General features: G+C 39.2%; 1 protein-coding gene across 1 annotated transcript in view; it reads left to right on the plus strand.

The window, feature by feature from the left end:
• Window positions 1-14,314, plus strand: part of LOC306826098 (polypeptide N-acetylgalactosaminyltransferase 18-like) — a 135,166-nt gene that overhangs the window by 86,509 nt on the left and 34,343 nt on the right. The window contains exons 5-7 of the mRNA XM_079347206.1: window positions 3,175-3,372; window positions 7,294-7,408; window positions 12,869-13,054. Of these exons, the coding sequence (XP_079203332.1) occupies window positions 3,175-3,372; window positions 7,294-7,408; window positions 12,869-13,054 (499 nt within the window). The remainder of the gene's footprint in view (window positions 1-3,174; window positions 3,373-7,293; window positions 7,409-12,868; window positions 13,055-14,314) is intronic.

The raw sequence follows: 14,314 nt of genomic DNA on the forward strand, positions 1-14,314 counted from the left end.
TAAACATGACAAGTGTGTACTCTTTTTGGGTTCTGTTTGTAAGTATCTAAAGAAACCAAAGCTGCAGAAAAATACTTTACACAATGCAATTAAAAGACCTATGTGTGCTTGTGGGTTAAATATATTTATTTCATTGTGTAATATTTATTTTGACTTTAGGAGGACAAGCAAAAAACTCAAAACAAGTTATCCCCCCTATCTTCGTGAAGCACAATGCCTCAGTGAACGCTATCTGACTATGATGGAAATCTTCTCTGTGAAGCCAAAAACTGTTGGAGAATAGATGCTCGGATTATGTCCTGTCAGGCTGTGTTGAAGGGGGGCTGAGATGTTTCTGGTTACTATGAAAAATATTCCATCTCTTACTGCGACTCCAATTTTTAAAGAAAATGTTTTTAATGCTGAGTCCTGAAAATAGCCCCTTTGCTTAAAAGATTCACGTAAATCAGTTTTCCCTGCAGGGATTGTACACTTAACTGTACAATTAAGTGTCAATTAAGTTTTCTCTTCTGATAAAATGTTTTAAAATTGCAGGATTAAATGTAAAAAAATAAAAGATTTTCATTCATTTAGTATTGGCAAAATGTGTGCTTAAATGCTACAAACAGTACAACCTTGCAAATTCTAAAGCAACAAATGTTTTAAAGTGTAAATAGAGAATCTGAATATTTTAAACCAACTTGTTTATTAGGTAATACCTTATATAACTGAGAAAACATTAAGGATTAAAATCCACGTTTTCCGTATCACAAGTGTTTCTGCAGTTCTCCAACTGAAATCAATCAATATTTTTTAATTGTATTGTGTCAAATCATAAAAAATTCTTTGACAAGAATAGCAGGTGCAAATCGTACTCTTTGAAATATCTTCCACTGGAGACCCATCATTCATTAACAATGAGCAAAGTTGTTAGGACACACTGGCAGCCAATGTCTCAGCCTGTGTGACTGAGAACTAAAGCAGCTTCGTCAGTGTCAAATGAGAAAACTTAATCAGAGGGATGATTTTCAGATCCCAGCAGGCTCCGATCATTGTGATGTTACAATGCCCACAACCCACCATGGCATTTTCATTTAAAGCCTTACATTTTTTTAAGGGTGTATAAAATGTCAAATGGGCACAGGATGCTCTCTAACCTTTATCTCAATCTGTCTGCAGACAGCAGGCTTACAACAACAATGAAATTCCTTCTTTTTCCCAAGAACCATTTACACACCATGACCTGCTGTGGCTTTTTCAGGACAGAATTGAAAAAGTAATGTGCTTGCTTATAGAGTTAATGGAAATGAGAGAAGACTTTCCAAAATAACAAACTTCAAATTGCACTGCTACTTTGGCATCAGGTTGGCGAACTGACTCTGTCGCTTGAGTAATTTTCAGGTTGCATTTTATATCTTTTCCATCTGATCAGTGTTGATAGTAAGATTTATGGATTGTCTAAAATTGATCTAATCTGTTTCACTCTACCTTGACATGAAACCTGATTTAGCCAATTAGGAGCTTCTATACATAGTTTACGGCATATAACAGCTAATGAGAGCCCTGTTTTGAGGGCCAACTGAACGTGCTCATGCCTGACCATTTTAGTAGCCTTTGAAATTCTCAAAACATGGATATGCTGCTGCAGGATATCTTCATGGACACAATAAGGAGATTGATTTAAAGTAGAAGTTTGAAGTGTTTTCAATCCAATTTTTTTTTTTTTTTAAAGATTTATTTTGGTAATTTTTTTTGGGGGGGGAGAGTGGACTGAAACAGAAATCAGGGAGAGAGGGTGGGGATCGACATGCGGGAAAGGAGCCACAGGCCAGACGTGAACCCAGGCCGCCTACGTGAGAACTATAGCCTCGGTACATGGGGGACGTGCGTGATGTCACTGCACCACCAGCGCGCCCCAAATCCAATTTTTGATCCCAACCCCCTTAACACTTGATCAATCAACCTTTAATTGCATAGCAATGATTCATTACAAATGTTCTCTCAAGACACTTAAAAAAAGCCTGTCTAGAACATACTCTGATATGTATTTTGAGACAGAACATTAATCCACCATGAGAAGACCACGCACTGTAGAACTGACTCCAAGAACCACTGGCTTTATATCAACTGCACAGTTGCCGCTTTCAATCTTAAAAGCTGATCAACGTGCAGGAGTTTCATGATGGTCAAAACGATCAGCATTACGTTCAACATTCAATGCATTAGATATAATCTCAATAGTCCAGTCTTGCTATCCGCTCTGCCATTTTGAAGAGCTCTGGCCAGCACGCCTTCAATTTGGATTCAGCTCCATTCTGACACCTCCTTGTTGGTTTGACCTTCTTTATCCGGTGTAGACTCACTTCCAAGCTTCTATCGCAGATTTGTTACATTTGCACTTTTCCTATCTTGTTTTCTTTTCTGTTTCTTAATGGTTGTTAATTTTTACTGAATTACTATATCTCTACTGTGTGATATAACATAACCATCTATTGACTAAACCTAAACAAAACAAGTCTCTAGATTTTAAAGCTGTTTTTGAAACAGCTGTCAGCTTACACATCCCACAGCCACAGATCAGCAATAATCTTGCCGACAAATGCAAGCGATAAAAGGAGAATGTACTTGTTGTGGTCTCGTCTAATGCTTTGATGCTCAGCTGGGAGTGTAGAGAGGGTTTAGCAGAGTTTTTCTTTTACTCCACACAACTGCCTGCTGCTGCTTGAGAACCCTGTTGTGGTCACACTCAGGCATGCAGACACAAACACAGTAACACGAATTATGAATGAAGCCTCTACTTCCTATCTTTATCCACTGTAACTTATAGGGTACATCCCAGTTCCCTTAATTGCATCTTAGTCCTTCCCACCAGAGATGCATGGAGAGATTCAAGGAAACAAAGCAGAGGAGAGAGGAAATGAGGACATACTTTTCCTCTGGAGCGTCACATGAAGCGACGTCTGTTTGTGATCAAGTTCAGCTGTCTGTCAGCTTTAACGGCTACTTATGTTTGCACAAATACACTGTATTATTTCTAATCAAACAAACACCTGCACATGAAAAGCAACCTGCTGTCTGCTGAAAACCAAAAGGGCAATTTCTACTGGCAAAAAGTCAGTAGAAATTGCTCTGTGTGATGTAACACTGACTGTTCTCTACAGTCATCTTTTGAACACGTTCTGTCTGTGTTTAAAGGGCAGAACCGATCCTGCAGCGGATAAAAGAGGACCGGACCCGGGTGGTGTCTCCCTCATTTGACAACATCAAGTACGACACCTTTGAGATCGAGGAGTACCCGCTGTCCGCTCAGGGCTTCGACTGGGAGCTGTGGTGTCGATACCTCAACCCACCAAAGTCCTGGTGGACACAACGCAACCACACAGCCCCTATCAGGTGAGTTCAGGTACCCCTGAAAGCCCATTACCACGAGAGTAAACCTGTTAGGTAGTTTTGTTTTGTTGAAGAAATTATCTCGTTATCATAAAAGAAGTGAGACAACTGCAACATAATCTGCCAGAGACGTATTAATTATTAATCATTTTACTTGAAGCATAATGAAGTTGGGGCGATAAGATCACGTTCTAAGCTCATTATTTTTACATTATTCTTTTTTGAACACTAATCCCCATGAATAATTATGTGTGTACATTTTAGGTGTAGTGTCTATGTAATAACCAATTAATTTCAGGGGGGTTTAGCTCAGCCACGATGTATATTAAGTTTAACACATACAAAGTCAAGATTCAGACCTAGTGGGTTGCAGTTACAAAGAACTCAGAAGTGAAATGGGTAATTTTTTTCACCACTATTACAGCACATCAGAAGCCACCTAAAGGTGTAATGATCCAATTTTCCAATACTGTTGGCCACAAAATCACAGCCAGAATGATAGATAAAGATTGCTGCAGAGGTGACAGCAAACAACACAGCCCAGCAACAAGAGCCAAATTGCTTCTTACCAATATCCTACTCAGCAGACGAGATAGCTGTTTGTGTAGTCAAGGTGCAGAGTTGATCAATTCTGACAAAGACAAAAGGACATATCCTGCTTAATATCGGTTTGAAGAAAATGAATGCATCAATAATCTGTCTTCATCTTCTGATTTACTTTTTATCTCAGGTGTGATTTGTCTCTGACTTTGCTGAAGTTATCTTTGTTTTTTTGTTGTTGTTTTTTACTTTTAATTAAGGCACAAAACATACATAAAACATTTTCACCAATTTATCCAACCCTTGTAGACCAAGGAAATGTTATTCCATTGCTCTGGTTGCTGAAATGCTAGCAAGGACAAAGTCCTCTAGATCATTGTGTGCCTTCCATCGAGGACAACAGGAGTCAGTCAATTTCTGCTCCTGACCATGAGCAGAGTGAATATTGAATGACATGATTCTTAGATGACTGTGAAGGTAAAAAATAGTCAATCACATCTTGTTGTTAAGTAGTGACACCGGTGAGTTCATTAGTGTGAGCCTAATGTGCTCCTTTCCAGTAGCAAAGATAATCACTCAGTCAATGTTTATTTATACAGCACCAATTCATAACAAATGTTATCTCTAGACACTTTACAAAGGAGCATGTAAAAGACCTTAGTCGTTTTTAAATTAACTACAAAGACCCAACGTTCATCCATGACCAGTGATTTAGGCAGAAATGGGAAAACAAGGGGTGCAAAAAAAAAAATAGGGGGTGCAAATTTTTTTCAGTGTCACTCACGGCGGCGCGGCACGGCACGGCGGAGCGGAGGTTATGTGCTCCCTAACACACTGGTTTTGAAGAAAACTGAATAAGTCTCTAAATTGTGCATTCTGTTCAATAAGATGCATTGTTACACATTTTAGTTTTCACATTTTAGTTTTCCCAAGCTTGATAATGTTGATTTACTGTACAGCCCCTGCCCTGACACACCCCTTTGTCATTTGACTCACTTGGTTCATGTTGTCTAAGCCCTTTGTTGGCCCACTGCTTCTCTCTGCACTTTCTTTAAAAAACAAACAACAAACAAATAAATTCATAATATTACATGTGTCATCCAGTAATAATAGATACCTAGACCTTGATAAGTCAATCATCTGTCAGCATATTCGAATGTGGCGCTGACCCAAAAAGGTGGAGCTAAACACTGCAGTCCGTTGATTGGTTGAAAAAATCGTCACTTCCCGTGTTACGTCGGTAAACAAAACTCCGCCGTGTTTAAACCATTGACTGTAATACACAGCTGATTGTTTACGTCTGTATTTCTCCTCGCCGCTCACAGCCTTCTCTGAAACAAAGCTTGATTGAGTTCTTGTAATAAACAGTCACATGCCAATGACAAAGTGGATGAACTACTGGATGTCTTCTTCGTTGGTTTTGTTTGTGTAGCGTTTTTCTCCTTTGTTGAATTTATTAGTTAGCGGTTAGCTGTCAGCGGTTAGCTGCTATCATATGACGCTATTTACATAGCGGCTATCGTCATCCGGCTGACACGCCGTCTACCAAATAGGGCACAGGTGGCTGTAGAAACGCAAACAGGATCAGGTTTAAGCTTTTCAGTACCGGTATTCGGCAAACATATTCTTTGCCAGAATTAGAATGTAGCCTAATCAGATATTTAGCGCACCGTATAGAAACCTGTGTAGTAAGCACGTCTATTAAATGTAGATATTTGCACGGCCTAGGTCAAGCCGTGCAATAATTTCAAGGCCGTGTTTTTTTAAAATAGGCCGTGCAAAAAGCGGTTTCGCGGCAGGCTACCTAAATCTATGTCCATGACTAAACACCAGTTAGCCATCTATTTAAACTGTGGGGCTTGAAAAGTGGGATAGAGGGAGATTCAGGAAGAAAGAGAAGGATCAAGACAAACAGAGAAGTGACAAAAGCAACAATGAATAAGATGCAGTAGGTTTGTAGTTATATTGCCAGTAATAATGGTAAGGTATGTGTAGTATTAGTAGTGAGTAAGTAGTAGACTGATCAGTCTAACATTAGCTACTGTAAAGATAATGAAACTGAGGAGTATAATTGTTGAAGTTTATCAGCTCTAAGATTGACATTAACATTTATTTTAATGATAGTAGATGTTAGGCTGTTATTGAAGTTGAAATCAGGAGGTGTTGTTCATGTCAGCAGGCTGTCCCCTCCACAAGAACCTGGAGACAAGAAAGCTCCGGAGCTTCCTTCCCTCTTGCAGAAGGATTCTCTAACTGTCCACTTCACTCGGATATTTATTGTAACACTTGGGTCTATATATGCTGTTTAAGGCTGTAGAGACAAGAGTATGCTCAGAGCCAGTAGTGGGAGCATTTTGGTTTCTGAGTTTGTGGCCGTCTGCCAGTCTGTGTTCCTGCTAGGAAGAGAAAAACACTCAAACAGGCTGCTTCTACAGCGGTGCTGTATTTGAGATACAAGGAGATGTGTGGGACTGACAGCATGAATACTAATAGGAGTTATTTTTCACTCCTGCTGATTTCGTTTCATGTTGATGAAAGATCTGTTTGCTGTCACTTGTGATTTCCTGAAATGTTCCAAATTTGTTGTGCTTTGTTTAGGGCCTCGTTATTACAACTGGAAATACAGTCCATAAAATGGAAGCTGCAGCAGTGTTTCCGACAGAAAATTCTCCAGTTTCCACTGAATTAATAAAAAATTAACATAACATTTTGTTGTTGAGTACTTGCATTACCTCAGTTTTTTCCAACAGTTATCAAAGCTATCGCAATCTTTTCTTTTATAATAATAATAATATTCGGTTTAGACCCGGTTTAATGGACATGAACACACACATAGGCTGAAATGCACACTCATGCACAAACATGAGTGTGTTTTTTGGGTTTGATGCCTTGCTCAATGGCACCTTGGCAGTGCTCAGGAAGTGGACTGAACCAGCAACCCTCCGGTTCAGGTTTCCAGGCTGAGCTACTGCCTCCTGTAGATGTCACAGGGCGTGTCTTGCCATGATGGCGGCCATGACACACTAGACATATTTATCGTTGCCCTGGAAACAGCAGATATTGCGTCAAACATAAGGATGAGTGAACTGCTAATGAAAGCTGCCATGCTTGAATGCATCACCTCAAGTTATTTTCATCCCAACCCCAATGATTCCCCACCAGCATCCCTAACCTACTATGAAGCGCTGCAGGAATCACTGGTACAGTTGATTTAATAAATGCAACTTCAGGGCTCTGATGTCCACTATTAATCTCATGTCGGTTGAGAATATGTCTGTGCATTTAAGAATGTGTGTTGCTTTTGACACTCTCTTACTGCAATGCTTACTTTTGACCTTTCTTCCTCTGATCCCTTCTCTCTCCCATTTTCACTCTCTGTTTTAGGAGCCCTGCTCTGATTGGATGCTTTGTAGTCGACAGAAAGTACTTTGAGGAGATTGGCCTGCTAGATGAAGGCATGGAAATTTATGGAGGAGAAAACGTGGAACTCGGCATCAGGGTAAGTCTGCCTGAGAACCTCAATGTTATAAACTGCACAGCCATAGCAACAACAGGCACATGCACTGTGTAGTTTTCACACTTCAACATAAAGCCCTCCATGTACTTAATGATTCAGATCAGAGTATAATGTGTCCTGTAGGTAGAGACATCTGTTTTTGACTGTTTGCAAATTGAAATATCCTGAACAGTAGACATGTCCAGCATGCAAAAAAAAGGATGATGAACTTTGTTTGACAGACTGAGGCTTTATCAGTCATTTACATTATTATTATTCATCTAGTCTGACTCCTGCAAACTGAGCAGAACACTATAATTTTACATGTCTTACGTTTGTTGTTATTAATGTAACCATATTTCTTAAAATATTACATGACGAGCAAGTTATTTATTGAAGTATTTTAAGTTTTACTTAAGTTTTCAGCAAAAATTGTCTTTAAACAGATTTCAGATAGCTTACATGAGGCGATGCCTACGAGCTAGTTCAGGCATGTCAACTCAAGCTGCACTGATTTCACACTTAGCATGCCTCATTCTCAACAATTACCTTGACATTACCTCCTTCCAATGAGTGGTCTTTTCAAGCTGTAGTGTTCTCACTTCACTCTTGCACAACCTGAGCATTCACCTGGAGGCTCCGACTGGGGTTTAAGTGATCATCCCATCACTCCTCAAATTTCTGCATATTAATCAAAACCGTGTGTGGAGGTCGGAGTCCAGGCATCAAACACAAACAGTTTTGCTGTAGTAAATGTTTTAAATGATACAAATGTGAGTTGTCTGACTGAAATGCAGGGAAATCATTGAAAGTTAATGTGATTCCCAAAGGGAGAGCTCTCTGCAAATGCTCCATTCCCCTGGGGCTCTCAATCATTCCTCAGAGAAAGCGACTGTTGGAACAGCTTTGATTCTGAACTGACTCAGGAGACATCCAACGGAAACTGTTGACTCAGGAGAGTGCAGAGTGATTTAGTGTAGTGTCAGTGAAGTGTATGTTTGATTATCAGCCCGAGCCTGACTGGCACTCTTCTGAGCCACTGGGTTAAGAACACACCAGACACTGTAAAATGTATGATTCTCTCCGGCTCAACCATGTCCAGATTTAGTGGGCAGCAGTGCAAAATCAATGAGAAGAGGACCTAACTAGAAGAAATCTAAGTATTTTATTTTATTGAGACCTAAATGCTTAAAAAGAAAAATGAATACTGCAGTGCAACTACACTGTCATTAACTTCTCCCCTATTTTATTCAGATGTTAGGTTTTAAATATTTAGATACTACACATCTCTTTTCCTACTCTTTAAATCCAACATGTTGAAAATATTGAAACTGGAAGCCATCAAAAAAAAAAGAAAACTATAAAATAGAAGTTCAGGGAGTCAAAGGATTATATAGAAGTAAAGACAAATACAGAACTGAGGTGGGACATTTTTCTTGACATGTATATCTGGCAGTCCAGCAAACACTTTTCAAACGTCAAGGTCTCATATTGTCCTCCTTTTTTAAACAAGTCTCAGAGACGTTTGTTGATATAAATTTATAAGTTGCTGTATTTTATCCTGCCCATAAACCCCTTTATTTCAGCCCTGCTCAGAACAGGCTGTTTCTGTGTTTGTAGCTTTAAATACAAATGCTCTGTTGTTTTGGGTGAGAAGGCAGACAGAAGGCAGGGGTTACTTTCCTTTGTGATGTCATGAAGGGTATTTCTCAACGGTCTTATTAGAGCCTGAAATGAAACAACTAGTCCAAATGTAACAACTACCCGAAATGTTATCAAAAAAATTAAACAAAACCCAAAAGGAAAGAACTGGTCAATAATGTAACAAAATGCTAAACCCAAAACGCAAAATGTAAGTTATCATACATTGCATTATGGGGCAGAGTGGATGGACTTTACTCATAATTGGAGGGTTTATAGACAGACTAGGGACACATACTAGTGTTAGAGAAACATGGTAAAGTTTCATAATATGTGACCTATGAATGCACGTTATGACTTGTGAAAGGCAACAAAAGAAACATTTGTTGTTTGCAAGTGTTTCATCGTTTTGGTCCTTAGCTAAAATTTAGGTTAGCAACATTCCAATTTAATGCTTATAAACCTAAATCATCACGAAGCAATGACTTGCCATTAAAATAGATGGTAAGTTTCTTTAGGGTCCTTTTACCAGACAGAACAGCACTGTAAGTATGCACATGAAAATTGTAAAAGTAACCCAGCTCTTCCTAGGGAACCAGTGGGGAATGCAACTATACTGCTGAACAAGCAGGCCATCTATCAGCATCCTTGGTGGCGGCTGTTTTCTGCTTAGGATGGAGAGTTTAAGTGAATGTGTCCCACGGTTTCCTCAGTCATTTTCTGTCCCCGTCCAACTCCCTCAGTGGAGATTGCCCTCACTGCTGCTGGGAAAGACTTCATGTACAAGAAAACTAAAGTGGAGGTTTTCTGTATCGGTTTGCTTCTGTCATGTTTCAGTGACTGTTTATTTGAGCTAATGCTGAACAGCTCTACAAAGATTGCTCATTAAAGGAATTATGGCACCATACATATTACCTTTAAAATTGTTTTGACCAGATGTCATAAACTTTATATCGTGCCGTGAATTTAAATGACTATTTCTGCCACTGGCTTTTATTATCCTGTTGTTTGTGCTCATTTTTCTCCTTGGTAGTAAAGTGTCCTTCTCTCGCTCATAAAAGGCTTATTTTCAGGGCTCAACCTTGACTCCATCCACAGGAAACTTGAATGTCAGACCTCTACTGTGAACTAAAAACCCAGCATTTAATGGCTTTCTCCTTAGCTTCTCACAGTGCTTGTGACAATGTAAAGTTCATGGAGGTTATTTTCTATTAAAAAGCTCAGTTGCCATATGATTTTTCAGTATAAGCCCTAACAAATTGCTTGAACACCTGTTGTCGTTAGCACAGAGGAGACAAGGATAGCTTACTCCAGTGTAGCATTAGCAGTGAAACCTCAAACAGCTGGCCTCTCTGGAGGCTCTCACCATTGCCTCCACAACCCCGTCCGTCTGTCTTGTTCCGACCTGCATCAGATGCTCCCTCCAGCTGTCATGATTACACTTTAGCCCGTGCACTTATAAGAGGGCCAAGAGTCACACACAGTGCAGCATATCAGTCACCCTGTGCAGCCAAATACTAAACTGAAATGTACCCAAATGGTCGAGATACAATTCAAGGCTACTGTGGAGCTTGCTGTGAGGTTATTAACACATCAAGGTTGAGTCAGAACAGGCCACAGCTGAACAGATTTATCCCCCATCTATCAAACTGTTGGTGAGGTTTTTTAACATTTAAAAGGCAACAAAAGGTTTGCAGGAAGATCAGCCAGAGAGTGACATTTGCTTTTCTCGTGCAGACACTGCCAATGCCACAGGGCCTGACATCAACTATAGCTCCAACTAGCTTGCCTGGGCACACACAAACACATCACCATTGTAAATTATCTCGTACAACATTCTGACTATAAACACATCACGACTGTAAATTTTGTGTTGCAAAAAAAAAACTTTTGGAGAATCAATGATGTATGTAAATCACAAGTGATCATTTGACTGAATCAGTTCTGGTCATGTGTTTCAAGGGCATTTTTCAAACTCTATTTTATAATATGCTCAGTTCAACATGAGGTTACACAAAAAAAACCATCCAGTATGTTGTATTTCCTTCTCTTCTCTATCAAACACAGGAGCCTTTTGTTATCCACAATGTGATTTTCTTCTCCCAGTTGCTGCAGAAGCGCTCCGTATCTCTGCTTCTATTGTGATAAAGATTGCTTTCATGAAGCTCCATCTACGCCACAGTGAAATATTATGCATTTTTAGTGCTCGATGCCTCCCGTCTTCTTTTTTTTTTTTCTCAACGGGTGGTCGTCTTCTGCTTGATTTATAATTCACAACTTCATTTATTGTTGCTTTTCACACTCATTTTCTCATTAAAACTTTTAAAAACACCAGCAGTCCTCCGGCAAGATTAGTTCCATGTCGAAACAAAGAAGATGGACTGAGACACAATTAAGCATGTAAATGTGCAACGTTTTGTCAGGATGACACACATACAAATGAGACACAACTTCCACACATTGGACACCCAGCACACTCATACACTGTGACTACTCAACGCCATAATGATGTTCTGTGAAGTTTTTCTGGATAATAGCTGGTGCATGACCCTGTTTCATGCCTTTAGAGAAGGCCTTTAAAAAGAGAGACGATAAAAAAAACAAAGGGCTTTTTACGACACGAGGACTCTAAAAGGCGAGGAAAAGCTGTTATTCTCCTTCCTCCCTCTATTTCACTGCCTTTATCTTCTCTCCATACTTTCTTTCACTTTCATCCCCCTCACCTTCTCTGGTTTATGTTTCCCACTCTGTGTAAAGCTCTCTTCTCTCTCTTGACTTTCTGCCTTTTTTTCACGTCCTTGTTTCTATCTCGCTCTGCACACTCCCACACTCATACAGACATAGATGGTTGTGCCTGAAGAATAGCTCCTCATACCCTAACCCTGTGTCTTAAATCCTTCATGGAGAGCGTTGGGGTATTTCTGAGGGAAGCGTGTATTATCTCAGACTTTGGCTCCAGTCTGTGCTCCTACGAAGGCACAAGGCCAGCACGTCAGTTTAGTGTTGTTCAGCAGCAGCTCTCTGCTTCAGAAGGATACAGTGAAGGAGGCGGGCCGGCAGGATTATAACACAGACACACAAAGTACACAACACGAAAAGTGTTATTTAAACAAGCATTTAGTAGGGCTTGTTTTCTGCTACATTAACTACTGGAAAACAGAATTTAAGCGTTATCATGAAAAAAGCAGTTGACTAAAGATAAAGATTGTAAAATAATCTTTAAAAGACAAATTAAATAAAGGTGAAGTTTATTTCTGACAGAAGTGAAAATGGCAGTCAAAACTAATTAAGTGTAAGTAGACAAGGTTCACCGGAAGTGTTTTTAAAGAAAACGGAACAACACTGGAGTGATAATTCAACAATATGAAGTGGGTGAAACATAAATTATAGAGCTAATAATTGTGACCTTCACAAAAGAAAGTGACTCTTTGGAATAGACAAAGGGAAGTTCACATGTAAAGAAAAGGCTTCTTTAGCAATGTTTTAATCGTTTTTATGGACTGTGGACATGAGTGTAGTATTTTGCAAAAGTATAGGTACTGTCCCAGACAGGCAGGCAGACAGACAGACAGACAGACAGACAGACAGACAGACAGACAGACAGACAGACAGACAGACAGACAGACAGACAGACAGATGCCTTTTTTTTGTATTCATGCTAATTCAATCGAGCAGAGGCCCTGCAAAATCCTAATCCCTTATTAGAGGATTGAGATTTCACTTTCACAGGCCTGTGACAGATACTGAAAATATACACCTCTATTTCTGAATATGCATTCCCTAACTGAAGCGTGTAATTTTTGTCTCTGTGTGTGTACATAGGTGTGGCAGTGCGGCGGGAGTGTAGAGGTGTTGCCCTGTTCTAGGATTGCACACATTGAGCGTGCTCACAAACCTTACACAGAGAACCTGACAGCCAACGTGCGCCGTAACGCTCTGAGGGTGGCTGAGGTGTGGATGGACCAGTACAAGAGTCACGTCTACATGGCCTGGAATATTCCACTGCAGGTAAACAGACAGGACGTGTGTGTGTGTGTGTGTGTGTGTGTGTGTGTGTGTGTGTGTGTGTGTGTGTGTGTGTGTGTGTGTGTGTGTGTGTGTGTGTGTGTGTGTGTGTGTGTGTGTGTGTGTGTGTGTGTGTGTGTGTGTGTGTGTGTGTGTGTGTGTGTGTGTGTGTGTGTGTGTGTGTGTGCATATGTATGTAGGAGTTGCATACTGTGTTATCTTCTTTGTGTGGGAGGTTGTGTGAAGGGGAAGTTGCAAACATGTTGATTTCTGTTCAAAAGAACTGTCGGCAATCACCTAGCAACCATAGTATCTACAATAAAGGATAATTAGACTTGGAAAAACATGTTTTGGCTGTGGAAGAAGTCATATGCTACACATTACTTTCATTATAATATAGAAAATGTTGGTTACTGGGTTAATAATAATAATAATAATAATAATAATAATAATACATTTTATTTGTAAAGCACTTTACATTTTTAAAATATCAAAGTGCTACAGAGTTTAAAAGAAGGGTTGGAGAAGCTTGCCAAGTTCATCCAAATGATCCCAATTTAAATTTAAATTTGATTTTTAAAATATGCAGGTCGTGTTCAAAAATATATATATTTTGAAATACAAAAAAAATATGTACCATGTTTTTTATTATGCCATTTTTTCTGAATAAGCTGTAGGTGGATGGGAAAGTGTGTGGTCTACTGAAGTACTTTATTAATATGGTCCTCTGAGTCAGAAACACCTTCATACTATAAAAAGTGATCTTTATGGGAATAAACTTCAGAATTCAAAGATTTATCTGCACTTAACATACTCAACTTCATTATTTAGGTCCTTTTTTAAAACATTTTGAATTCAACAGTGATTGAAAATGCCTTCCACAAATCCTTGAAGGCCATGCTGATGCTTCATGTTTGTATTCAGCAAAGGAGACCAAGGCTTAAAGTCACTGAAAGGAGGAAGAATTTGAAGAAATGTGTAAGGAAGTGCATATGAATCATATACATTTGCTTTGTTTACTTTAAATTCTATGTTAAAAACTGAATTTTAATATGAAATAAAATGTATTTGTTTAGACTGAATTATAAGGAACATTAGAATGTACATGGTTTTATGATATTCAGAAATTCTGCTCACTTCTGAAACATGATGCTATCCATACTTTCAGAAAAAGTGTTCTTTTTTATCCGATTTCAACATAACATTTCAGAATCAAAGTATCACATATTAGAGTATGAGAGAATTAAGATCTATTACTCATTT

Source organism: Symphodus melops, assembly GCF_947650265.1.
Source record: "Symphodus melops genome assembly, chromosome: 6".
Classification (NCBI taxonomy): domain Eukaryota; kingdom Metazoa; phylum Chordata; class Actinopteri; order Labriformes; family Labridae; genus Symphodus; species Symphodus melops.